A 26,296-nucleotide genomic window follows, 5' to 3' on the forward strand; every position below is an offset into this window, starting at 1 on the left:
TTTAACCCATCAACTCAGAAAAATGGCAGCCGTGGTGTCATGAGAATGCACTCAATCTCTGTTGCAATGACAAAAGAAATGGATATTTAAGTAACACTTTTATACTGATTACAGGAGGCAAACCAATAAATACTGTATGATACAGCATGTTTATGAACAAATAACAATTAATGTACCAGTAACATTCAGACATCATATTCCATATCCTTCAAAATATGGCTTGAGTACTCCCTTCTCTCATACACTCAATATAATATTTTCATTAATATAATATCAATTAATGACTAGATAAAGAAATAATATTACAATATAATATCTGCATTGGGTGTTTGTTTTAGGAGCCCAGTAGCATTGGAACTGAGGTTAAACATAGTCTGAGGTGCATAAGTACATCAGCCAGTCTTCATTTGCTAGCACCAATGGAGACTTCTTCACCTTCTTAGAGGGACATAAGTAGGACACAGCTTAAAGGTCAGGACGTGAATAAAACCTGGGAAAGATTTAACTGCAAGCACTTTCTGCTGGAGGGGGATGTGGTGGGAAAAGTCTTCCGCCCTGTGCTAAAAGGAATTACCTCATTTTGAGATTTGGATGCCTTGGGAGCAGCAGGATCAATAACTCCAGTTGGGGCATTGTGTTGATCTCCTCTTGATTCCTGAACCGCTTTACATTTCCCATGTCGGGAACCCAGACGTTTTTGGTAACAATTCCTTCCTGTTGCTTGCATGGTTCTGCTAGAAAGGCAAGAATTCTCTCTAAACTGTGGAGTTGGAGTCTCTCTGGGGTGCTTTAACTAAATAAAAGCTCAGTGTCTACAGGCCATCAGTCTTATTCTGTCCCTCATTCACCACTCCCATCACCCACCCACCCTCAAACTAATCAACCTGGCACTGGGCGCTTTGAAATGTTTACTGAGAAAACAGTTCTGTTTTGACAGACAGCAATTACAGCACCTGGGCTTAAAGCAGATTTTACAGCTCTTTTGGGGATGCTTTATGAATAGTCACCGTGAGGTCGGTGCAGATTTGTGCAAACAAGCTTTGAGGCAGGAATGGAGCCCCATTCTCTTAGCTACACACAACGCTTTATCTCACACACATCCCTTCTGGGAGAATCCTCATTTTCTCAGAATAACTGGAACCATCTTAAAGCTACTCCATACTCTCCATGTAAAGAGACTCTGTAATAGGAAACAACCTTAGGCTACCCTGCATCTGGGTGGTTTTGTTTTATTTTTAACCACTTTTTTGGAGCCTGTATTACTTATCAGTACTTGTGACTTGTTGGACTAAAACCTATTTTGACTCTGACATAACTCCTAAAATGGAAATTCTGTAATAATCTTGTTGCCTAATCAGTTTTACATGTTGAATCTGAAAGGTAGATTGAGGTATGCAGAACCTTTTATAAAAACTGTTTTTTATTGTAAGCAGTTGCTTGCCCAGGCTCCCTGTCAATTCTAGGATTTGCCCTGTTTTTGTTCTACACAGTTGTTACAGAGGGAGCCTATTAGCCATAACAATTAAATGAACCTCCATATGCCAAGACAGTGTAACTCTGAATACTTGGGGCAAGCAGCAGAAGAGAGCTGTTGCCTCAATGCCCAGTCTGAGGGCTTATTTATGCATCTGACTGACTGCTAATGGAAACTGGATGTTGGAAGAGATGGATTATTGGTCTGAACCAGCAGGCCTTTTTATATTCCTCTGAAGGAGTTTTTTTTATTTGATTTTGTTTAAGGCTATTTATAGAAGGGCTGCACTTTCTCAGTCTTCTGTCCCACACAGGTTATCTGAAAACTTGGCTCCTGTCATTAAAAGCCTTCTCAGTCGTTTCCTCCCTCGCTACATTTGCTTCATTTCTTAAAATGTTTCCAGCTTTGGAAAGCTTGGGTTTCAAAATCTTCCCTCTCCCAGCTGCATTTCAGTGTTTGTCATAATGTTCACAGTTTTTTGTCATAAGATCATTCAGGTTATCTTTATTGTCCCTCTGAACTTCATTCTTGGTTTCAAGAATTTGTTAACTCTATTTTTAAGTTAGCCTCAGCGTTTTTCCACAGTGATGTCCAGGACAGAAAATGTCAACGGCAGATCTCTGTGAAAAGGTGCCTGTTTCTGTCAAGCAGTTACTGCTTTTCTCCCCTCAGCTCGACCCCTGCTTTGAGCATGAATTGGCCTCTGCCTGTGTCTTCAGGAAGGAGAAGGGCTTTGGCTTATATTTGAGAACACTGTTCTCTCTAAGGAACTTGGCAGTTCTGGAACCACATGAAAGTTATTAGCATCAATCCCCTAGGTAGGGCTTGTGGTGAACTTTGACTGCTGTAATGACTTCTGTATTACAACAAAGGCAACATTTTTATAACATGCTTCTAATCTTTGATAGTTGAGAAGAGGAGCAGAGACCACGTGCTGCTGCTTTTAACATCCCTGTCAGTTGCTGGTTACAACCAACCTACAAAGGCTATAAAATATGTGAAATATTTGCCTCAAACTGTGCCACCTACAATAAAGGGGTGGTACATTCATGAAATTTGTTTAGGGTTTCATTAAAATTACGTTAAGGTTAACCCCCCACTTTAAACAAAGTAGGGGAGAAACACTCCATATCCAACATACTGAGGGGATTTAAAGGCCCCCAATATACTCTTGGTGTAAATAACTACTATATGTGCTATGTACTATATGCAGCAATTAAGAAGAGATGTAACCCCAAATAGTATTGTAGGGGTTTTATTCATATATGAAGTTGATTTTCAGTTTGGGGGATGGAATCATCAGGGCTCTGAGACCCCATTGGGCATCATTATCAACTGCATAAATAATCTCTGAACTATAAACAGTAATCTCTTAATACAGTTTTATGTTTACATTAAACTGGAATCATTATCCAATGCATTGCATTTGAATCAGCTTATAAGTAAGGTGTTTTGGGTCTATCTTTTTTGCAAGCATAAGGAAGTTGAACTAGCAAGCCTAGACTTAGCTAAAAGGTAAAGGACCCCATTCAGTAAATATTATTGTCCTTCTGTGGCTTTGAACGATATGCAGCGTTGGTCAGCATTGATAGCAATCACTTAGCAAAGAATTGTGAAATATAGCCTTTGTGAACAATATAATGGTTTGTGTAATGATCAAAAACCTGGGTTACTGTCAAAATATGTTCCTGTATTGATTTATAGGTGATGGAGATTAGTCTTAAAAAGTCAGATTCATAGCAGCTTTGTGATCTGTGCAGCCAGAGCATTCCTTATTCTTAAATTAGTATAAAAAACATATCAGTCTCTTTAATGGGGAAAATAACAGATCTAGAACAGGGAGAACATTGAGCATGTTAAGAAGTTTACTCCATCACCTTGGGGCCACTGTAGTTACCTCTGAAACTGAAATTCAGCAGCTCACTGGTGAGCAGAGGCCAACAACAAGAAGCACTGGTAGGGCTGAGATCTATTGTTTCTAAGTGGTTGCAGGGCTGTCCAGGTGTCCTGATTTAAAAGCTGCTCCTTTAGACAGGAAATTGTATCTTGTTCTGAGGTTTACTGTAATAAAGTACATAGTCCTGAGGGATGGCGCTGCTGGGTCCATGAATCACTTTATGGGCAGGCTGCTCTGACCTCGGCCCAGTGATTTATTCATATCATTCCGCAGCAGGAATGGGAGAAATGTGACCAGCAAATGGTCTTGCTCCATGGATGAGCCTTTAACTAGGAGACCAATATATATTCTTGAAGCCAGATCCAAGATGCCTTTGCAGTATGCCTTAGGAATCTGTTAACAGGGGAATTCCTCAGATTTCCTGAATGTGCTTTGTGATCTGTCGAGATCTGAATGGCTTGCTTAAAAAAAAGTAAAGGCTATAGATTGCTGTAAACACACTTAACTAGGGAGTTAAGCCTTAGGACTTATTTCTTAGTTAACTTACACAGGGTTGTATTGTTAGAGAAAAATCAGTACATTTAAAGTGCAGGGCTCCCAGTAATTCACTCTCAACTTATATTTCTGCCCAGGAATTATTTTGCACAGAGCTTGTGCTGCTACTGTTTTGTATAAGTTGAATAATGTGATGGTAGAGTTCTGATAGTAGAATAAATCTGCAGTTCATAGAACTTACAGTTGTCAGCGATAGGATAAGGACTTAAATCAGTCCTTAGGCCCGTCAACCTAAGGCCCGTGGGCTGGATGCGGCCCAATCGCCTTCTCAATTCTGCCTGCGGACGGTCAAGGAATCAGCATGTTTTTACATTAGTAGAATATGTGCTTTTATTTAAAATACATCTCTGGGCTATTTGTGGGGCATAGGAATTCATTCATATATTTTTTCAAAATATAGTCCAGCCCACCACATGGTCTGAGGGACGGTGGACCGGTCCACGGCTGAAAAAGGTTGCTGACCCCTGACTTAAATTATTAAAATAATTTACTCATTGAAAAACGGGTCCAAAACTGCATACCTCGTGTTTATTCATTAGTCATCTCTTGATGACAGCAACTTTGAGTGATTACTTACACCTGTGAAACTGCTGTCACAGATCAAATATTATAGACAGAGCTTTCATATTCCTTAACTAGCACCAGCTGAAACACATTGCTTTCAGTGACAGCAGTTGATACTTTCAACTTCTAATCATCAAGTGGCAAAATATCATCAAATGGCATACTCCATGTGTGGATCTGCCCAGATTAATATAAGAATAGACAGTAACTTTTCAAGTGCAATATGCATGACATGATAGCTTTCTGTGTGTGGCTGGACTATGTGTACACTCGTTATCTTTTCCTGCCAATTCCAGCATGTTTTCCCTCCCTTTCTTTTGTGCTTGTCAAATTCCTAGTTCATAGTTGGTATCATACACCCCAAGATTGGCATTCTTTTAATTATACAAACCAATTTACACTTACATTCATACATACAATAAGCCTACGATAATGACTTTCATATTGGGTTACATATTGGTCTGAGAGGACAAGCTAATTTTTTTTGCCATATACCTGTCTTAAGATCTAGAGTGGGTTATAGCTTTAAATCAGGGATAACCAAACTGTGTAGCTCTCCAAATGTTGTTGGGCTACAACTCCTAGGATTCTTGGCCACATTGGCTAACACCATCATGAGGGCCACAGGTTAGCTAATATTGCTATAAATAATTTCAAGTGTAAAACCAGTAAAGGAATATCACATTTGGACCAGCATCCTTTAATTAAATAATGTGAAAGGTAGTACTTAGGAAGAGAACTACAGTACAGTGGTACCTCGGGTTAAGAACTTAATTTGTTCCAGAGGTGCGTTCTGAACCTGAAACTGTTCTTAACCTGAAGCACCACTTTAGCTAATGGGGCCTCCTGCTGCTGCCGCGGTGGCACCGCCACCACACAATTTCTGTTCTCATCCTGAAGCAAAGTTCTTAACCCGAGGTACTATTTCTGGGTTAGTAGAGTCTGTAACCTGAAGCGTCTGTAACCTGAGGTACCACTGTACCAGCTGACAGCTTGCATGTTTATATCGTGGAAATAGGAGTGATTTTTTTTAAAAAAAATGGCAAAAGTTCGTCTGAATCATTAGACACTGTGTTGGGCATATAGTGACTAAGGTGCTGGGGTTGCGATTAAGGCATTCATTATCTCTTGTCTTAGTCAACTGAGCAGTGATTCTATAGTCTGAGAATCCTGAAAGAAGAATGAGGATCAAAACATTGTAACTATGGGAAAGCAAATATTGATTTTTTTTATATCATACAGAATTTCTATAGAGATGTTGAGAATAAAAGCTGAGTCATGTGACCACATCATTACCTTTATTGTGGGGAATTTTTCTACTTAAGGCCTAGCTGCATATTGTACGGGGGGAGGGGGAGTAGTTTGAAGTGTATTGAGTTCACACCTTGAACTAAGGACTGATTGCAAACTTCTACACAGACTATTTGGGTTTATATTATCCATTTAGAATGCAGGTGGAGATGGATAATTTGCAATTTGGAGAGGTCTCCCAGGCCTGGTTCCTGTTTTGACAGCCCCTTCAGCAAAGCATCCTCCAGTGGCCTCTCTTCTGTGTCATGGGGACACAGGCAGACACAGACTGGAGGTAACAGCAAACAGCACCAGCCATACCCCAATAAGTGTCTGGGAGCCGCCTTCATTTAAATTTCCCACATAATACCACTCTTGGTCATTGCAGTAATCTAGCAGCTTGGCATTCATATGACAATCATTTTTAAAAGCATGATTTTAAAGGGGGACTTGGGGCAGGTGGCAGTAATAAACTTAAAAACCTGACCAGGTACAATTAGATGTTGTTGAATATACGTGCAATTAAGCCATTCGTCTGTTCTTTTTCAGGCAAGAAGCCCTTCTAGCTGCCATTAGTGAAAAAGATGCCAATATTGCTCTGCTGGAGCTGTCGTCCTCCAAGAAAAAAACCCAAGATGAAGTAGCTGCACTTAAACGAGAGAAAGACCGCTTGGTACAACAACTGAAGCAACAGGTACGAGAATATTGTTTGATTCAATATGTGAGTCTGCCATGCAATTTGCAGCTTGCCTTAGGCAAATCCCCTCGGCTGCTACCTACTTCCTCACGTGTTATGCCTTCCCCAAACTGAAAGCTACTAGAGCACTTTAATATTTTTTCCAGCTATGAAGGTTGACTCTCTTACTTTCTCAAAAAGAGAAAACGCCAAAGGTTAAAGGCAACCAGTTTCTGGTGGGGTTAGGAATCTGTCCTATAAATAGTTATGTGCAAGACTGAAGTAAGTCCTACACATTAAAAATCGTTGATCATTTTATTTTCCTACGATATGAAACAAGTGCCTGGAGTCCACACTGGCTGTATGAGGACTAATAAACTGAAAGCTAAATCCAAATAAGACAGAACTGCTCTGTGTGGATGGCCTGTCAATCCAGACAAGTAGCATTGATCTTGTTTTGGATGAAATCTCAGTCCATGTTACAGCTTGGGCTGAATTAAAATGGATCTAGATAAGCAGTTTATTCCATGTGTGCCTGGGACTGAATAGGAGCATCGTTTCTGTAAGTGTCAGCTTAGCTTCCATGGAGGAATAAGAAAGTGTTTATTACCTGTAGTAACTCTAGGAACATCAGAAACCCAGCCTTATTTTCTGTAAGAGGTCCCACAATTTATTTTGAGAGAGTTATAGGCATGCAGGCCTATTATTAAGATGCTATCCTAGATTAGTAGATAACAAAGCTTACTGTCAGAAAAGTTCATGTACAACCTATGAGACATATGCTCTCCTCCTCCTTTTTCTAGCTAACACAAACATGGGAGAACTGTTTGAAGGAAAATTGATACTTCTGAAAAGCTATAGAAGTCACTTAAACTATTCTTGGTGATTTTTAGCTAAGTAATTCATTTGCCAGATAGTTAGCAGCAACTCCCATCTTTGGACAGCCACTTTTGGGCCCCCAGCCATCACCACCACCACCACCATTTACTTCACTTTCACTCCTATTACAACTAAATTACTCTGTTGCCAAAGGCAGCAAATTGGAGCCAAAAAGCCTTTCCACCAAAGGTTTCTTCTGAAGCACCGGTACTCTGGTAGCAGTGGTTTTTCACTTAACATTTAATATTGAAATAAAACGTTTAATGTTTGCTCAATTAAGTTCTTTTTCCGATAGTTAAAACCAACATTAAAACAGGTCAGAAATCAACTTTACAGTTTTTGTAATATTCAGCTTTACTGGAAGAGTAATAAATACTGTCACTTTGCAGCAAGATGGCCATTCACCAACAAAAGGCTTTGATACACAGATTTTAATGTAAAATACATATTTTCATTTCACCATGCTGATAAAATGCTTCTTGGCATTTGACATTTGACATCCATCCCCAACAATATGAGGAGAGGAAAGAATTCTAGTATTATGAGAATCTATCATCCTGCAGGCTTGATGCAAAAACCCAAGTAAAAACCTTGAGAGTATTTTCCTATCATGAGCTTCTTAGGTTTTATCCTGAAGAATGTGAGATTTGTAACTCTCACAGAAAATACTTTTTAATAAACAGGTGTCTCCTGAAAACCTGCTTTTATGTGGTCTTTTTGGCTGCCCTTCTATCAGTTGACTAACCTGTTCAGCATAGCATCGTAGTTCAATTTTTATAGACTGAAGAACAGTTAAAATCCAAATCATATACGTAGTAGGTAACTTTCTAAACCCCTTAAAGCATTTTGTAACCATCAGTATCATTCTGCTTAATACATTCCACTTGAGATGTGGCTAACAGCAATGGGGACAGGACAAGCTCTGTCTCATTTTCTAACCACCATGAAAGCAACAACTGAAGACATCTGTCTATGGAGGACCAACACGATATATTTTGTTGCACAAGGCAAAGTACAAGATGGCACCTCCTTCAATTCCATGTACAAAAAACAAGTGGGCTTGCAATTGGCTCTTACATCAACACTGGTGACAGAATAACATCCTCCACCAGACCAGAAGCAGCAGACCAGATTAGAAGGCCCAAGAGACAGGCCACTTGGCAACAGAGTTATTAAATAGTTTGGCAGAAATAAAAACCCGAGTTCAAGTTTTTCATCTGGCAGCGTGGGCTAGAACAGCATCTAGGTTGCTCTCTCAAATCCAGCTCTTTGACATCAAATTTATTACAACTTAGCGTAGAATAAAGTTCACAAAGAAGTCAACTGGAGTGTGATGGGACGATGAGCTGCTTGTGCGTAAAATGCAAGTCCCTCAGAGTTTGATCAGGTTTTCAAACCTCTGCCTGTGACGGAGCCCCTCCAGCATGGCTGCGTCAATCACTAGTAGAATCCGAAAGTGGCTGCTTTCGGAAACGTTTCCAACATAAAAGCTCCTTAACGGAAACACGTCGTCTGGCCTCTCGGCGTGACAGTTTCCGTCGAGGTGTGGGTGTCCCTATAGGAGGTCCTGAGACCTCCCCACTGGTTTCGCTTGAAGCGTCTCTGAGCCATCCCTCCGACTCACTTTCCCTTGGAGTTCTTGCTCGCCCTCTACTGGTTCCCTCTTCCGCTGCTACTGCTCTCTCAACCTCAGGGAGCCTTTGCACCTGCGGCGCTTTAGATGTCAGTTCCCTGACATCCACCTCCCCTCCAGGGCCCCCTTCACCCCCTCCCGTCTCCTCTCCTACTGGCGGTGAGGAGGTAAAACCCCTGAAAGAACCTCCCTCATCTTCCGACGTCGCGAACACTTCCTTCCACTTGTTGCTGTTCCTACTCTCTAGGTACTCTTCGTCATCAGAGTCCACTCCATCTTCCAACTCCGACTCCGCGAACCCTTCCATTTCCTCTTCCTCATCGGTGGTGCCGAAATACTCCCTCCTAAACCTTGCTATAGGCTGAGGTTTCCTCGGGAACCTTTGGTGGAACGTTTCTGTTAAAACCTCGTCATTGACTTCCTCTGCACTTACCCAGGTGTTTTCTGACTCCGGTTCCCCTTCCCACGCCACCAAATACTCCACCTGATTACCCTTCCACCTGGAATCGAGGATTTCCGCTACATGGTTGCGGCGTTCCCTCTCTTCCAAGGCTGGTCCCCTGACGTGCTCCCCTTCACGTCCCCCCCTGTATGGTGACAGTAACGACCTGTGGAACACTGGGTGCAATTTCATGTGGTTGGGTAATCGGAGTTTGAAAGCTACCGGGTTGACCTGCTGAATCACCTCAAAAGGTCCCAATCTTCTGGGCCTCAGTTTCTTACAACCCCCTTTGAACGGCAACCCTTGGGTTGACAACCACACTTGATCCCCCACCCTTATGGTTTCACCTTCCCTTCTGTTCTTGTCTGCCTGCTTCTTATATTGTGCCTTGGCCCTTTCTAAGTTGAGCTGGAGCTGCTGATGGATGGCTTCCATCTCTTCTACAAAATGTTCAGCCGCTGGAACGCTCCATCTCTCCCCTCCTTTCCCTGGAAATGCCCTGGGGTGACACCCGTAATTAGCCAAAAAGGGACTCATCCCTGTGGACACATTCTCCGCATTATTGTAGGCAAATTCTGCCAACGCCAACTTTTCGACCCAATCGTTCTCTCTGTCATTGACATAACACCTAAGATATTGTTGAAGAATGCCATTTGCCCTTTCCGCCTGCCCGTTGGTTTCAGGGTGCCGGGCAGTTGAAAAATTAACTTCCACGTGTAGCAAGCTCATGAGCTTCCTCCAGAACCTGGAAGTAAATTGTTTGCCTCGATCTGAGATCACCCTCGAGGGAGCCCCGTGCAACCTAAAGATATGTTCCACAAACAACTTCGCCGTTTCTTCCGCTGTGACTGCATGTGAGCATGCTACAAAATGGCACATCTTAGTTAACAGGTCTACTACTACCATGATGGCTGTTTTCCCCTTGGACCTTGGCAGATCCGTCATAAAATCTATTGATATCGCTTCCCAAGGCCGTTCTGGTGTGGGTAAAGGTTCTAATAACCCTGCCGGCGCCCTTCTTTCCCCTTTGGCTCGCTGACATTGGTCACACCCTCTTACATACTCCCTTACATCTTCCCTCACCTTAGGCCACCAAAATTCCCTGGTAACCAACCACATGGTTTTGTGTTGCCCAAAATGTCCCGCCGTGGGGCTATCATGCAACTGCTTGAGTACTCTCCCCCTCAATTCACCTTCGGGTATATACAGTGCCCCTTTGTAATACAATGCCCCATTTCTTTCCTCAAAACCTCCGGGGCTCTCGCCCTCCCCCCTGAGACCTCTGAGCTTATCCTGGGCATATTCATCATTTTCCGTTTCCTCCACCAGTTCCCGTTGCCCCACCAGCGCCGCCCCACACACCCAGCGGTCCTCCGGGATGACATGTCTCTCTTCGATCACCTCCTCCCCTTCCCAATATTCTGGTTTGCGTGAGAGCGCATCCGCCCTGACGTTTTCTGGGCCTGGCACATAACAAATCTCAAAGTTAAATTTGGAGAATTCCTGTGCCCATCTCACTTGTCGTTGGTTGAGCACTCGAGCTGTTCTCCAATACTCTAAATTTTTGTGGTCGGTGCACACTTGCACCTTGTGTTGTGCCCCAATTAATAAATGTCTCCACCTCCGGAATGCTTCGTGAATGGCAAGTAGTTCCCTGTCATACACCGTGTAATTCCTCTCGGACTTATTCAGTTTCCGCGAGAAGAATGCACACGGTCTCCACTCCGACGCACTCCTCCCCGGTTGAAGAAGGACCGCCCCTATAGCCCGGTCGGATGCATCTGTTTCCACTCTCATGGGTTTTTGTAAATCCACATGCAGAAGTTGTTCTTCCGAGGCGAAAGCCCTTTTCAGTTCTTCAAAGGCTCGATCCGCCTCCACCGTCCAAACAAATTTCTTCTTGCTGCTGAGGCAGTCGGTGATGGGCGCCGTCAAGTGGGCAAAGTTCTTGATGAACTTCCGATAAAAGTTCCCAAACCCCAAGAATCTTTGCACGTCCTTCTTGGTCTTCGGTGTCTTCCATTCCAGTACCGCTTGAACCTTGCCTGGATCCATGGCCAATCCCTTGTCTGACAAGCGGTACCCCAGGAATTCCACCTCCTTGGTATGAAACTGGCACTTCTCCAGTTTCACCCACAGCTGGTTGGCTTGCAGCCTGCCCAACACTTCTCGAACGTCCCTCACATGCTGTTCCTCATCTTCCGAATACACCAACACGTCGTCTAAAAAGGCCACACAGTTCTTGTAGAGCAAAGGTCCCAGAACGTGGTTTATAAAAGCTTGAAAACAGGCGGAGCCCCCTTGTAGACCGAAGGGCATAACGAGGTATTCAAAGGCTCCCAAAGGGGTAAACATGGTGGTCTTCCATTCATCTCCCTTCCTTATGCGTATCAGATTGTACGCCCCCCGCAGGTCCAGTTTTGTAAAAATCTTTCCCTTCCTTACTCTGGTCAAAATGTCGTCAATTCGGGGCATAGGGAAAGCCAGGGGCTCCGACACTGCATTGAGGGCCCTGAAGTCACACACCAGTCTCGGTTTGTCTGTGTTCTTTTTGTCCACAAAAAACACTGGGCTGCCCCCCACCGCTCGGGACTCTCTGATGAAACCTCGCTTCAAGTTTTTGTCAATGAACTCCCTCAGCTCCTGCATCTCCCTGTCTGACATGGCGTACAGCTTGCCTACTGGGAGTTGGGCCCCTGGGAGTAGGTTGATTTGACAGTCAAAGGGTCTATGCGGTGGCAGTTTGTCTGCTTCCCTTTCGCTGAATACGTTGCTCAGATCTGCGTATTGCGGGGGCACCTTCCCTTTGCCCATCACTTCCATCCCCGCTAGGGTGACTCTGTCTCCTCCCGAGACCTTCCCCTCCTTGCAGTGTTCTAGGCAATGCGCTGACCCAAAGGAGACCACCCTCTGATGCCAGCCCACTAGCGGATCGTGTAGCGCCAGCCAGCTCATCCCCAAAATGATGGGCGCTCCTCCCAGGATGGCCACATTAAACGCTATCTGTTCGGTGTGCCTTGCCACTCTCATTATCATCGGGACAGTCTGTTGGCTAACTTCTCCCCCCAACAGCTCTCTGCCGTCAATCGTAGTCACCTGCAAGGGGTTACTTAAAGGGATGGTCTGTATCTGGTGCTCAGCTGCAAACTCCTTACTCATGAAATTACAGGAGCTGCCTGAATCCAAAAGCGCCTTGACCTTTAGTGGGTGTCCGTTTGGCAGTTCTAGTAACACCTCTATCACTAAAGCAGGTCTGGGAGGTTCTGGCATGGGCACTTTCATTGCTCTTTGGCCTGGCTGCTGTGCCCCGACGGTGGCAGCCAGGCGTTGGCTTTTACTTGCTCCTTGCTTTCCTCTTCCTTTCCCCCAACAGCTCCTGCCATCCCTTGCCATTCCTTTCTTTGTGGGCAGACTCTGGCAAAGTGCCCTGGCTGTTGGCAGAGATAACATCTCTTGGCGCTCTTTCCCTCCTTCTTCCGCCCTTCACTGGGATTTGAAACTGCGCGCGCCCGCGCTGTTCCAACTTCCATCGGCTCTGCCGGCGGGAAAGATGGCTCTGGAATGTCTGGAATGCGGAACTCCCTCCAACGGTCTCCTTTCCCTTCCCGCCTTTCCAAAGCCCTCGCCTCCTGGCGCGCTCCTATGGCCAGCGCAGATTTGGTTAATTGGTCCATAGACTCCGCCCTGGGCCCCCGGGAAAGCTCATCTTTGACGGTTGAAGAAAGCCCCTCTTCGAAAAGCATTTGGATGGGCTCCGCCGATAGGTCCCACCCCAATTTATGAATCAGCATAGTAAATTCAGTCCAGTACTCACGGACAGATCTGCTTCCTTGCTGGCAAGCCATTAACTGCCTTCGCACCACCCCCTGCTCAATATCGCTGGAAAACATCAGGTCCATGGCACGAAAAAACTTCCTCGTGTCCTTTAAGATCTCATTATTCGCTGCCATCAGGGGTCTAACCCAATCTTTCGCCCCGGATTCGAGATGGCCAATCACATACGCCACTCGCGATTCCTCGTCGGGGAAGTCATCAAACTGCAAGTTTAGAGCGTATTGCATCTCTGTTCTAAAGGCATGATAGTTCCTGGGATCCCCCCCGAATTTCTGCACCAATCCTGGTACCTTTCTGGCGAGCGGGGTGGTTTTCTCCTTTCCCTTTTCTGCATCCTGAGCCCTCCTCTCCTCAAGCCTCGCCGTTTGCAGCGCCAACTGGATCTCCAACGCTCTGTACCTTTCTTCCAGGCTTGGACCCCCTCCAGCTGCTCCTGCACCCCCGGTTCCGGCTGGGTTGCTCATGATGCTTCTCTCTGCACAAGCTGGCTTTCGGTGACTTTCGGATTGCTGTGATGGGACGATGAGCTGCTTGTGCGTAAAATGCAAGTCCCTCAGAGTTTGATCAGGTTTTCAAACCTCTGCCTGTGACGGAGCCCCTCCAGCATGGCTGCGTCAATCACTAGTAGAATCCGAAAGTGGCTGCTTTCGGAAACGTTTCCAACATAAAAGCTCCTTAACGGAAACACGTCGTCTGGCCTCTCGGCGTGACAGTTTCCGTCGAGGTGTGGGTGTCCCTATAGGAGGTCCTGAGACCTCCCCACTGGTTTCGCTTGAAGCGTCTCTGAGCCATCCCTCCGACTCACTTTCCCTTGGAGTTCTTGCTCGCCCTCTACTGGTTCCCTCTTCCGCTGCTACTGCTCTCTCAACCTCAGGGAGCCTTTGCACCTGCGGCGCTTTAGATGTCAGTTCCCTGACATGGAGTTTTCCAGAAACTCTGTAGCCACACTAACCTTTGGGTTAGAGTACAGAAGCAAAATTACTCTTTCAAAATGTTTCACAACTTCTATCCCAGATGAATGGTAAGTAGCCAGTGTAACGTCAACATTTTCAGAATTAGTTCTGTGAAATGTAGAATTATTGTTATAACTTCTGTTGCCCAATACGTAGGTAGGTTCCATGTTGGAGATTCAGTTTTGCTGTGTAAAGGGGAGTTCATGCCTCATGAATCTGTTAATCTCTCCCCAGCAACCCCTAAGGAAAAAAGGCAACCATGGATGAGAGCATATCATCTCAGAAACTGGTTAAAATATTAAGAGCCAAGAGTATTAATTCATTAAATAAATAATAAAAATTAATGAGTAAAACAATGTATTTCTCAAACTATGAACAATGTAAAGTGTGGATCATCAACAAACTGTTAATTTTTGCAAAAAACACAACAAAACTAGAAAACTCAGTTTGGTAGCAGTAGAACTCATAACATTTACTAGTCTCTGCAAGAGTGTTTCAGTCATCAGAATGCGTACAAAAAGTTTGATTGAACAACTTAGATTCAGCAACCAAATAATGACTACCTATTTTGTAGCATTCTGTGATGATTCCTTCAGTTTCCCTATTTGCATTCCTCACACAGTATCAGATTCCCACCCACTCATCTAGCAAATTGGTTACTGTTAAAGAGAAGGGAAGAGTTTTGGCAAAGACATTCTGGTTCTTTAATTTCTCTGTGTGCTTGTGTTTAACTTTGGATGAGGAGAAGTATTTCAGAAAGAGGATATGGTATTAGTGTTGTTTTAATTTAAAGTTCCTAGTCTTTTAGTAGCAGGAATGGGTTTTAATATAGAGACAAATTCATAGCAAAATGCTTAGCATTGACCAGGCCATTCCAGTAAACTGAGCTGCCTGTTCCAGATTGACTTTCAGGGTTCATGCTGTATTTCCTGTATCACTGAAAGGATGAAGTGCAACTGTCACCATATATTCTGGCCACAGTTTAACTACCCCCTCCCAGTAATTTTTCTTAACTGGTTCCTGGTGCCATATTGGTTGTGGGGGCTCTATTTGGAGTTGGGAGGGTGAGTAGCATAGCTTCTGGAAGGCAGTACTGTTTAACAAAGTCCAGATGTGCTGATGAGTGCAAGCTGGTACACTTGGATTAGAAGTTATAGTTGAGCCCTGCTATATGTGTGGTGAGGCACTCATTGTGGAATTAATGTAAATCTAAATAACTTGGCCTGCTTATGTACAGTTTATCTACCAGATATGTGTCACAACAGAGTTCTCAAATCATTAGATGCTGATTATAGTTTATCACCATGTAAAGTGCTGGTCTGCAGCTTAGCTTTGTCAGTAGAAGCCATGGGGAGATAGATTTTCCTGTGATGTCTTTAGTGCTTTAGATTTCTGAGGTTTCCCAGCAGAAGCTCTTCAAGACAAAAGCTGTCACTTGCCCCTATCTGCCTGCTAGTTGATATTTAAAGAATTCTCATAGCAGTGAGGCAAGCCTTTCTTAGGAAGGGATGTGGAACACAAGCACACTGATGAATCAACCCCAATGGATGTGTTTGGGGCAATATATAATAATAATAATTTATTATTTATACTCCGCCCATCTGACTGGGTTTCCCCAGCCACTCTGGGCGGCTTCCAACACAAGGGTTGAGCATCCATAGCTTGAGGACATCTGGACCTCCCCAAAGAGTATATTGCTTACTCCAGGTTTCAAATGATGGAACTTCTCATAAGCAATATTAGCACAGGTTCAAAACATAAACCCAAATATGAACAATGGCAATGGAAAATAAGAATATAATTGCACTGTTTTTAGGCAGATGGCAATTGACCTTATAGGGGGAGATCGTCTGGCTTCAGAAAACAGTCTCCAACTCAGAAGAGCTTCACCAAAAAGAACTTCAACTCTCTGCTGCCAATAAGGTTTTTCTGTCTCATATTTGACTTGCGAGCACCACCTGTGCTCTCTTAGTCTATGTTTTCACACCATTAACTTTAAGTCTTTTATAAAAAAAGTTTTTTTTAAAAAAGTCAACAAAGTTACAGACAGGACAGCTGGAAGTAACTGTATCAATGACCAGGGCTGACCTATTTTTCAACAGTTGAATCAATCATTACATATAGCCACTGTCTAAAGGAGTGGTTATTTTCCTATAGAGCAGTGTGCCGTGGCACCCTGGGGTGCCTTGAATGACGGTTGGGGTGCTGCAGGCAATACTGGCTTTTGCCCTCTTTCCTTCCCTCCCTCCTTTGATGTCCTCTCACGTCTCTGCCTCCCAAAGGCTTGCACACCTGTTTGTTTCTGCAACCCTAACTGCATGCTCCATGGGTGAATGTTGCCTCTGTTGCTGGCCAGGTGTTGCTGGTTGTCAGGAACCAAGGCAACCTCAGAGTAAGGAAGCAAGCAGGTGAGGGAGCCTAGCCAGCCAGTCCTCCAGCCCTTGATGTTGGGAATGGACAGACAAGTCCCAGGCCCCTATGGGACCATGTGAAGAGGCATCTCTTTGGGGCAGATCACAGACCAGGGACTGCAGCAGTAGCTGCCTGGAGGACTCCCAAGGAGAGGGGGCTGAGGGAACACTTTGCAAGGGAGGGTGTATGAAAAAGGGTGAGAGGCTGCCAGCTCTGCAGGAAAGGGGTGACGTAACTGGGCTCCTGAGCCCCACAGGGGTGCCGCAGAAAGAATGTAGTGGACTCAAAAAGGTTGAAAACCTATGCTCTCTAGAGGTTTCTTTTTTTAACCCATTCATCTCTGTAATTTCAGATTATTTTAGCTGCTGTGCTTTGTTTTTGTTTGACTGGCTTTTAATTCCCACCCCCCCAAATCTGATAAATATATTATAAGTAATGAAAATTATGTACAACATTTGAGTGACCAATTCTCAATGGTTCTTACAACAATCATGTAAATGAGGTTAGTATTATACCCTAATTAGCAAGTGTGCTGAGGCAGAAAATATACTGGTTTGTCTTAAGGTCAATTAGTTAGCTCATGGTAGAGGTGAGATTTGAATCACAAACTTCCAGATTCACAATTAATTTATTTTGCTATTATGCTTATTGACATATAAACAATAGACAGTCAATTATTAGGCAAAAAAGTGTAACATTAACATTTAGTCCAAGTTTTCAGTCTGTTGCCTTGCATTGTCACCATCACAATGAAATTATTTTCTTAGATGATGCAGACAGAACTTTAAATGTGAGGGTTGCCTTTCCAAAGTATGTTAATCTCCCCCACATGTTGGAGCTGTGGTTGCTTCTACCCTGAATTCATTCTTGTGGCTAACAAAATGAGATCATAGAATCAGCACAATTCTGAATCTCCAAAAGACCAAGAGAGATTAATTAAGGTAGTACAGAAGATATAGCAGAATTTGCATGAAAACTAGGTACTTTCATTGTTTCTGTACAAAGTTTAGAGTTACCTATTTACTTAATCTTTTTGTGTTTGTTTGTTTGTTTGTTTGTTTGTTTTGTTTGTTTGTAGTATCTTGAAGGAATGTGTCTGGGGTGTTTTGTAGATTTTTAAAAATAGTTTATTTTATGTACTATCCAGCTCTGGTATTGGTACTGATGTAGAGTGGGCTATAAATCTAAATAAATAATTATATATCAGATTGCTGTCTTCCCTACCCTCTGCCTGCCCAGTCTCATACAGAATCTATCCTCTTTATATTTCGTGCTGAAATCAGAATCGTACATTTCTGCCAACTTCAGAAGTTAAAACTGTTTTTTTTAAAAAAATAAATAAATAAAAATCCTTATATGTATGCATAGTTAAAATGGGAAGGCTGTGCTCTGTGTGGAAGCAATAAGTAGCATGAGGTTTTTTAAAATCCATGTTGCCCATTTCTGCATCCCAAAAGGAAGCAGATTGGGTTTCAACAAGTTGTGCTTGACTGGAGATTGAAGAATCCATTGTCTGGGAGTCCTAGGGAAATCTGGATTCAGATCAGCTCCCTTTTAACCATCTGTTCCATCTTTCTCCTCCATTATTTCCAGATGTTTAAACTACTACAAAATTCTGATATAACTTTTGTTTCCTCTTCCACTCTCTATAATCAAACCTGACGTCCTTCCCATTATAGGTCTTCTGCCTTTTATGATACTGTGGGGATTTTATAAACTTTTGGCTTTCCTGATCCTTCTCAGGACCCCCAGTTACTAGTAAATCAGCCAAGACTTCTGGCCTTTTTCTGTTAGCTCCTTCGTTCCTACCTCTTCTTTTGCTTCTGTCTTTGATTTGTGATACTCCTTCAGCTGGCTTGCTGGCCTTAGAATGACACTATCATCAAGGACATAAGACATAAGGCTGAGTACGGTAAATGATTTAGGTTTCTCTTGTTCAGGGGAGGTTGTTCACCACACACACGCACCAGATACAGTGGGCAGTTCTAATCAGAGAATGCTTCAACACTATTTTCCATGTCCTTTGCTTGTAAATGCTGTCAGTGTTATATAAAAGCCAGTTCCAAGGGTTCCATCACACCTGAGTGTCACACTAAGAAATTTAATCCAAATTTTGATGGCTCTCAATCATATCTGTGTAACAGAGTAAAATAAGGAAAATCTGGGACACAATTTGGACTGGGAGATAAAAATTGTAGCTTGCCTCCAGTACTAGTACTAAGGGTCCTTCTATATGGGGATTTTCCTCTTGCCCTACCTATGGTAATGATGGGCATTAGGAAGGGGGCAATGTTTCTTAGGTATACTGTAATAGCTTTCCCCTTGCTTCCCTCTCAAACTAAGATATGTATTCAGGATTGAGGTGGGTAAGGATGAAGGGAATGCCTGAGAACAAGTGACTTTCAAAAGACCACATATCCTCTCCACAAAATGTTACGGACAATTAACTGGTATAGAATAAATAAGAGATTGGCACTAAATGAAAGTCATTTATCAGTACAAATGTCTACAAGACATTTACTAGTCATCTACTGTTCAAATTGTATGGTAACCCTGTTATCATATACAAGTGACAGAGAAGGTGGCCAGGAATTATCTGTGCCTCTTTGTGTGACTATATATGCGGTCACCATGTAAATGGACACTCAGCCAATGAACAAGATATGCTAATAGTATAGATGAGGAGTGGAGAACCTGTTGGACCCCAACTCCCATCAAGCCCAGCCAGCACAGCAAGTGGTCCAAGATGATGGGAGTTGTAGTTGAACAACATCTGGAGGGCCACAGGTTCCCCATCCCTGGTGTAATTTAGCTAAGCTATTTTGTTTGAAGCCTTTCCTCAGTAATTGTATGAAAAGAGGCATTTTCTGCCAGTTGGTGTCTTACGTGTATGTGTTGTTCAGCCTTGTGTTAAGCTTCAAGAACTAGCAATTTTAAGAAAATACCTTTAAAATTTAAGGACATGTGCAAGCATATGTACTTCCGAGTTGTAAAGCCACTGTTGAAGGAAGGGTACTTGTCATGAGCAATTGTGTCTCCTCAGATCCAGCTTAGGGAAACCAGTTTCTATGTGTTTGAGGCAGAAGCTGGCTGTGCATGGTGTATATTTGTAAAAGTTGTGGTGTAAAAAGCTCACACTTTTTTTTTACATACCAAGCAAATGTGAAACACAATAAAATTGCAAGCAGTGTTTTTTTCTGAAAAAAGTGGACAGCCCACCTGAAGTATTTGGGAAACTGGTATGAATGATATCATGATTCTGAATCACCGATAAATACATGAGTCAAAAGCACAGTGAAGACAGTGAAAAGCTGTGCTCACTCTGCACACGAGACCATCACTAGTTGTCTTTCTAAGGCAGATCTGTAAGCACCCACTTTAATATGGCTACTGCCGCCTTGCTTGCTACTTCAGAAATTAGGTTTACTGTGTTACTCCAGAAAATATTGTGAAGGCACTTGGCAATGCTAAGGGAAGAAATGAGGGAGGACTGTACTCCTCCTCCTCTTCTTCTTCTTCTTCTTCTTCTTCTTCTCCTCCTCCTCCTCCTCCTCCTCCTTCTTCTTCTTCTTCTTCTTCTTCTTCTTCTTCTTCTTCTTCTTCTTCTTCAGCCAACTTTGATTCTTACTCTGCCAAAAGTAATAGCAGGCTCAAATAGTTTTGTTTCTTTAAATAATGTTGCTATCAGCAGTGTTTATATGATGCAGACACAGGCGCATTCATGTGTGCACCCAGAACTGTTCCTAGGCTCTTGCAGACAGCCTGTGTTAAGCTGACACTGAGCAGTCCCCATCACTTTAGAATCCAGGAATTTACATCTATTGGTAAGCATTTTTTTCCCTTCCTAGGAACAGTTCCTAGAATTGGGATGGCGGGCTGGGAGGGGGGTGATAGTATTTTCAGCCTACATATAACCCTTTGAAGGTGCAAGCAGATTTCTGGGTCATATGGTAACACACACACAAACAAAAGCTCTGGTGAATCTGTGAATGTTGATCACCTTAGATTTGTTGTCATTTCAGGCAGTTCAATAGCTACTGAAAGAATTCCTAGCTGCCTAAAAGGTTGTATTGCTGCAATTATTGTCAAAACAATGAGATGGCAGTGTGTGTGTGCCCTCTTACTGGAATCTGAATAATTCACCCGCAAATAGATGAAAGGAGAGCCAGGCACCATCTTTTTTGGTGCAATAGAAGTGGTGATATAAAATTGTAATTGTTTGAAACCACTACATTGAACTTTTATGATAAATTTCTTTTCACATTGCCATTAGAGAAACTAGACTGCCCTTGAAGCTTCAACTATTGGAGGTTTAAACTGCACTTTTCAAGTTTGCAAAACTGGAATGAAACCCTTCATAACTTCCATGAACTGGAATGTTGGTTAATGTGATTCTATTTTACAAATATTAGGGATGCGGGTGGAGGTGTGGGTTAAACCACAGAGCCTAGGACTTGCCAATCAGGTCAGCGGTTTGAATCCCCGCGATGGGGTGAGCTCCCGTTGCTCGGTCCCAGCTCCTGCCAAACTAGCAGTTCAGAAGCACGCCAAAGTGCAAGTAGATAAATAGGGACTGCTCCAGCGGGAACGTAAACGGCGTTTCCGTGCGCTGCTCTGGTTTGCCAGAAGCGGCTTAGTCATGCTGGCCACATGACCTGGAAGCTGTACACCGGCTCCCTCGGCCAATAAAGCAAGATGAGCACCACAACCCCAGAGTCGGTCATGACTGGACCTAATGGTCAAGGGCCCCTTTACCTTTATTTTACAAATGGATTGTAAATCTTGACCTAAACCAAACTTGTGGTGCACTGAACCAAATGTACATGTATTTTGCCTGTGGGGTATTTAATAAAGCCACCTGTTTTTGTAGTCACAAGAAGCAAAACTTAAGGGCTCATCTAGGCTTCCTATTGTGCCATTTTTCTAGACATCTTCAGGTTTTAAAGTTGCCTGGAAAGCTCAGCGCCAAAGAAAGTCTGGATGAGCCCTAGGTTCTTGGGACAGTCCAGTCCACACATAGCTCATCAGCTGCGTGGATGATAAACTGTGTTTGATGTGGCTTGCTCCAAACTGTGCAGAGGAAGGAACATCCATCACTCTTCCATCAGGCCTAGAGGCAGTTCCAGCTGATAGGCCCTGTTCGGCTAGTTAACATCTGTTGTTGTTGATGAGACAAAACCAGGGTTAGGGAAATTGGTATATAGGCTGGAAACAGCTTTGGTGGATAGGCACAGCAGAATGGACCACAGGGTGATGGGTGCAGCACCTGATTTAGGGTGGTGCAGGTGATCCCCCCCCGGCACCGAGCCAAGGAAGTGCAAAATAGTACTACTAATATTTTTTTTTAATACCCTATGTTTCTATGGGTACCTACTGAGAAGATCCATTTAAAAAGCACCTGTACCAAAACTAAGAAATATTTGGAGGGGGGCACCAAACGTTTGTTCTTGCTTAGGGCACTATATTACCAAAGTCCGCACCTGGATGGGTGAAAACTAAAAGCATTGTACATAAATTGTATTGTACATAATTTGGAAGCACAATGTTCCTAGTATGTATATGAAGCTAACTATATTTCGTAAGCTGCCTTACGGAGGATTTGCCTTGTAAGGCAGCCTGTAAGTACTTCAAATAAATAAATAGAAATAAATAAATAAACTATCCAGTGGAGGTGTAATTGAACTGAGATTTATATATTTTAATCATGAATTCCCCAGCTCCCTTCAGTACCTTAGCACAGATGATATTCCTTAGGTGGCTATTAAGCAATTACTATAAATTTTTGTTCTCTTCTTACATTATTGCTTTACCTCATATTAGATGTAAATTTAGATACACGGCAGTGTAGCTGCAGCAATGGCCCATATTTTTGTATATGCTGCCTATCACTGAAGTATATTTGACAGCTGAACTGTATCTTATAACTTCTACCTGAGAGTTGAGCTTGTACTTTTCAGTACAGTTGGCAGAATAACTCATGTTTTCGATCCAAATTGCCTATTTTCATTAAAGTAATTTACTTAGTGCTAGAAAATCCAGATGAGGAAATTGAAATTATAGACAACTTTACTGACACATCATTAATTTTAGTTCTGTTTAGATCTTCTTGCCATGTGTCTTTTAGAGACCCTTACTTCAGCAGTTTATTTAAACAAAGAAGACAAGAAAGCATCCTAGCAATTTTACAAGGTTTAAAATGGGATACTATGTGCATACGAAAGAAAAACAAAGACTTATCCTGCTATAAAACATAGGCAGTGGTAGCAGCTGCCCACTACTGCTGCTAGGGTGAAGGACAGGGCAAGGCATCTAACAGCAGGTGGAGCTAGGGTCACAGTAGGCAAAACACAGGTGGCACATAGACAGGCTTGATACATAGGGAGAAGAAGTCGACAAGGGGTGAAGGGGATAGAAATAGTGGGGGTAGAGACTGGGAGGGAGAATAAACAGGTTAAGAAGGGTTAGGGGGAAGCAAGCAGTTTTAAAGGCTGAGTGGAGGCAGAAAGGGAGTAAGGCGTGCTGCCCTGCAAAAAAAATGAAGTCATTTTTTCCACAGTGTAGAAACCAAATCATCTTATCATGGTTCTCTGCCCCTGCTCCTCCTGCTGCTTCCCATCCAGTCTCTAAAGTGGCATGTTGGCTAAGCTCCTGTCTCTCGGAACAGAACGGCAGGAGCAATGTGAGACGATGAAAGCATCCTGAATGAATTCTGAATATTCCAGGGTCACCAGTCAGAGTAAACTTGAGGAAAGTGTTTTGAAGTGTGTGTGCTGTGGATTATTGCTGGGTGTTGGTCTGGAATAAGACAGTTTGTGCACATTGTGGCAAATAATACTGTCCTGATTGACTGGGTGTTTCCAATTTCAAGGCAATAATGCAATTTGGAGAATGGGTGAGTTTTGTCACCCTTTCTGAACTTTTTTTTCCAATGAGAAATTGCTTGGAAAAATGCATTGAGTGGTTTCTCTCCTCCTGGAGATCTAGGGGGTTGCTGTCTGAGATGGCACAGTACAGTTTATAAAAATAAGTAACATCTGGTTTCTCAAAACGATCACGAATTTTAGGTATCCTTGTAACTTTTATTTTCCATTGTAACATTATTATTGACCGGTTAGCATAAATTAATAAAACAGCAAATACTCCATTCAAAGTTATATATTGCTTCTTTCCTTTGTTTATAAATATATTTGTGTGTCAGCCTTTGGATTCTAGGTTTGGAGACTGAAATTACTTGATGTTTGTGTCATGCCACAAGTTGGGACTTCCAGTAAAATAGTTCTCATGTTTCCTTATAGTGTTCTGGAGCCCTCTTGAACAGTTTTCTAAACAATGATGGCCAGAATTATTTCCCACATCACCATTCCAGTCACATATTTTGCAAGAGCGTGAAATATCACATTCCTACATTTAATGTAAAGTCGCTTGGGCTTTTCCCCAGCTGCATCTGTTTTAAAAGACTTGCTCATAGCTAACCCCTTTGGAGATGTGTGGTGTGTGATTTTGGACATTATACCACCACATCTAAGAGTTTAAGGCAAAAGGTAGGGCAGGTGTTTTTTCCAGCTCTGTAAACAAGGACTGAAGTCTGAGAATGTTTATCACAGTGCTGTTTTTATTTCACAATGGTTAAGTGGCTGGTGATGCAACAAGCTGTAATTCAAGATCAAAAGAACACATCACTTCTGATGATTACTATGTTAGACTCCTGGAGACTTCACAATAGACGCACACAGTGGTACCTTAGTTTTCAAACAGCTTAGTTCTCAAACTACTTGGAACCCAAACACTTCAAACCCAGAAATGAGTGTTCTCGTTATCAAACTTTTTTTTGGAAGCCGAACATGCTCCGATTTGAGTGCACAGTTACGTTTTGAGCAAGCAGCTTGGCCCCAGCAGTGACTGCCACTGCTTTCTTCGCTTCCCCTCCTCTGCTGGGAGTTGGGCAGCTTCTCAGAATGTAAGTGACTCCGGAGTAGGGAGACTAGAGAGGCGGTGTTTGGGGGGAGAGAGGTATGCTGGGCAGGTTGACCTTCCTGCCCCCTTGCCTTCCCTCCCTCTCCTCATCCCAAGCCCAAGCCCAAGTGAGGTCCAGATGAGGCAGTGTGGGTGCTGCATTCCTGAGTGGGGTATTGGGGCGCTCTCACTGCACACAGACTCCAGCCTGCCGAGCTCAGCGTCCAGTGGCTAGGAGCACAGCCGAGAGTAGCCGCCTTTTCCTCCTCTCCACACTCCGGTGCTGCTGCTGCATCCTGGTGCCACCATGCCAGAGACGCACAGGCAGTGCCGCCCCGACTGGCTCACGGCTGCCACTTTGTCATGCTGCCCAGAGTGGAGATAGAAGCCCTGGGACTCGCCAGGGTGAATAGGGAATGTGGGCAGATGCCGGAAAACATTCAGCCCCCTCCCGCATCCAGTTAGCCACTTCCTTCCCCACCCCCACGTGCGCACCTGAGTTCAACAGGTAACTGGCATTTAGATGTGGCATCTTTACTTACTGCTATCAGATCTTAGTCCTAGGATTTGATGGTTCTTCAGCTTCATTCCGCCCCCACATTCAACCACTGTCCCTCCACCCAACAAACAAACACTTCCTGTCAGAAAACCCTTGACTTTATTCCTCCCACTTGGGGGGTTCTGGCCTGTTAGCAGCCTCTTGTCCTTATTAGCTGCCCTTTCCATTTTGCTTCCTCTTTGCCAAGTCATTCACCCTCTAGGGCTTCTTCTGGCCTTACATACATTTCAAATGCCTTTTAAAAGTCTTAACATCTTGGTGACTTGGCACAAGGCCTACAAAAAAGGGATACATCTCCATATGCTCATATATTTACCATATTCTTATAGTTTAAATTTTTATCAGTGATTTGCTTTTAGAAGATATGTCAAATGGCTTGTCCATACAAAAATGGTTTTTCCCTTAAAAAAGGTAAAGGTACCCCTGTCCGTACGGGCCAGTCGTGTCCGAAATCACTTGAAATTGGAATTAGATATTATTTCATATGATTATCTGTATATAATAGGAAATTTATACTCCAGTTCTCTTGTTATATTTAATACATTGTGTAAATCTCTTTTATGAATAAAACCCTGAAAACTCAGTATTCTTATGTCTCTTTTGCAGACTCAAAATCGCATGAAATTGATGGCAGATAACTATGAGGATGATCACCTCAAATCGTCATCTCATTCCAACCAAACTAACCATAAACCCTCCCCAGATCAGGTAAGAACCCTGCTCTTTTTCTTTTTACAGTGATCCTTTACTGGTGTGTACTGATTTGTATATCTAGGACCAGAAGCAGCTTTTCCAAAAGGGAATTAAAAGAATTAGCTTGTTCTGATTTATGACATGGATTTCCTTGCTCTGGTATTAAATTGGAATTCCTGTTAGCAAATCATTAGATTTCATTATTTCAGAAGGACTGGTCTAGCAGAGGTTTGTTGGCATATCATTCTTAGTGTAACTCAAGTGAGCAGTTATTTCAGATTGCTTCTTTCTATGGAGACCTGTGTGCTCAAATCTGTGGCCTTATTGCTTGTTTGTAAGGGTGGCTGCATCCATGCGAGGAAATCCCAGCCTGTGCGCTAAATGATCATAGGCTGTTCCTGTACATGCTCAATGAAGCTTGTCCTAAAAGAGAATCAATTTACCATTTCCTATGCACAATTTAACTTCAGATGTCGCTGGCT

General features: G+C 43.1%; 1 protein-coding gene across 13 annotated transcripts in view; it reads left to right on the forward strand.

Annotated features, from left to right (window-relative positions):
* The window catches only part of ERC1 (ELKS/RAB6-interacting/CAST family member 1), a 165,845-nt gene that overhangs the window by 117,938 nt on the left and 21,611 nt on the right, over window positions 1–26,296 (forward strand). For all 13 annotated transcript variants that reach the window (XM_081926820.1, XM_081926818.1, XM_081926819.1 and 10 more), the window contains 2 exons: window positions 6,330–6,474; window positions 25,728–25,829. In XM_081926820.1, coding sequence (XP_081782946.1) covers window positions 6,330–6,474; window positions 25,728–25,829 — 247 coding nt within the window. The remainder of the gene's footprint in view (window positions 1–6,329; window positions 6,475–25,727; window positions 25,830–26,296) is intronic.

This window comes from Podarcis melisellensis (assembly GCF_964234715.1).
Source record: "Podarcis melisellensis genome assembly, chromosome: 10".
In the NCBI taxonomy this organism is placed as follows: domain Eukaryota; kingdom Metazoa; phylum Chordata; class Lepidosauria; order Squamata; family Lacertidae; genus Podarcis; species Podarcis melisellensis.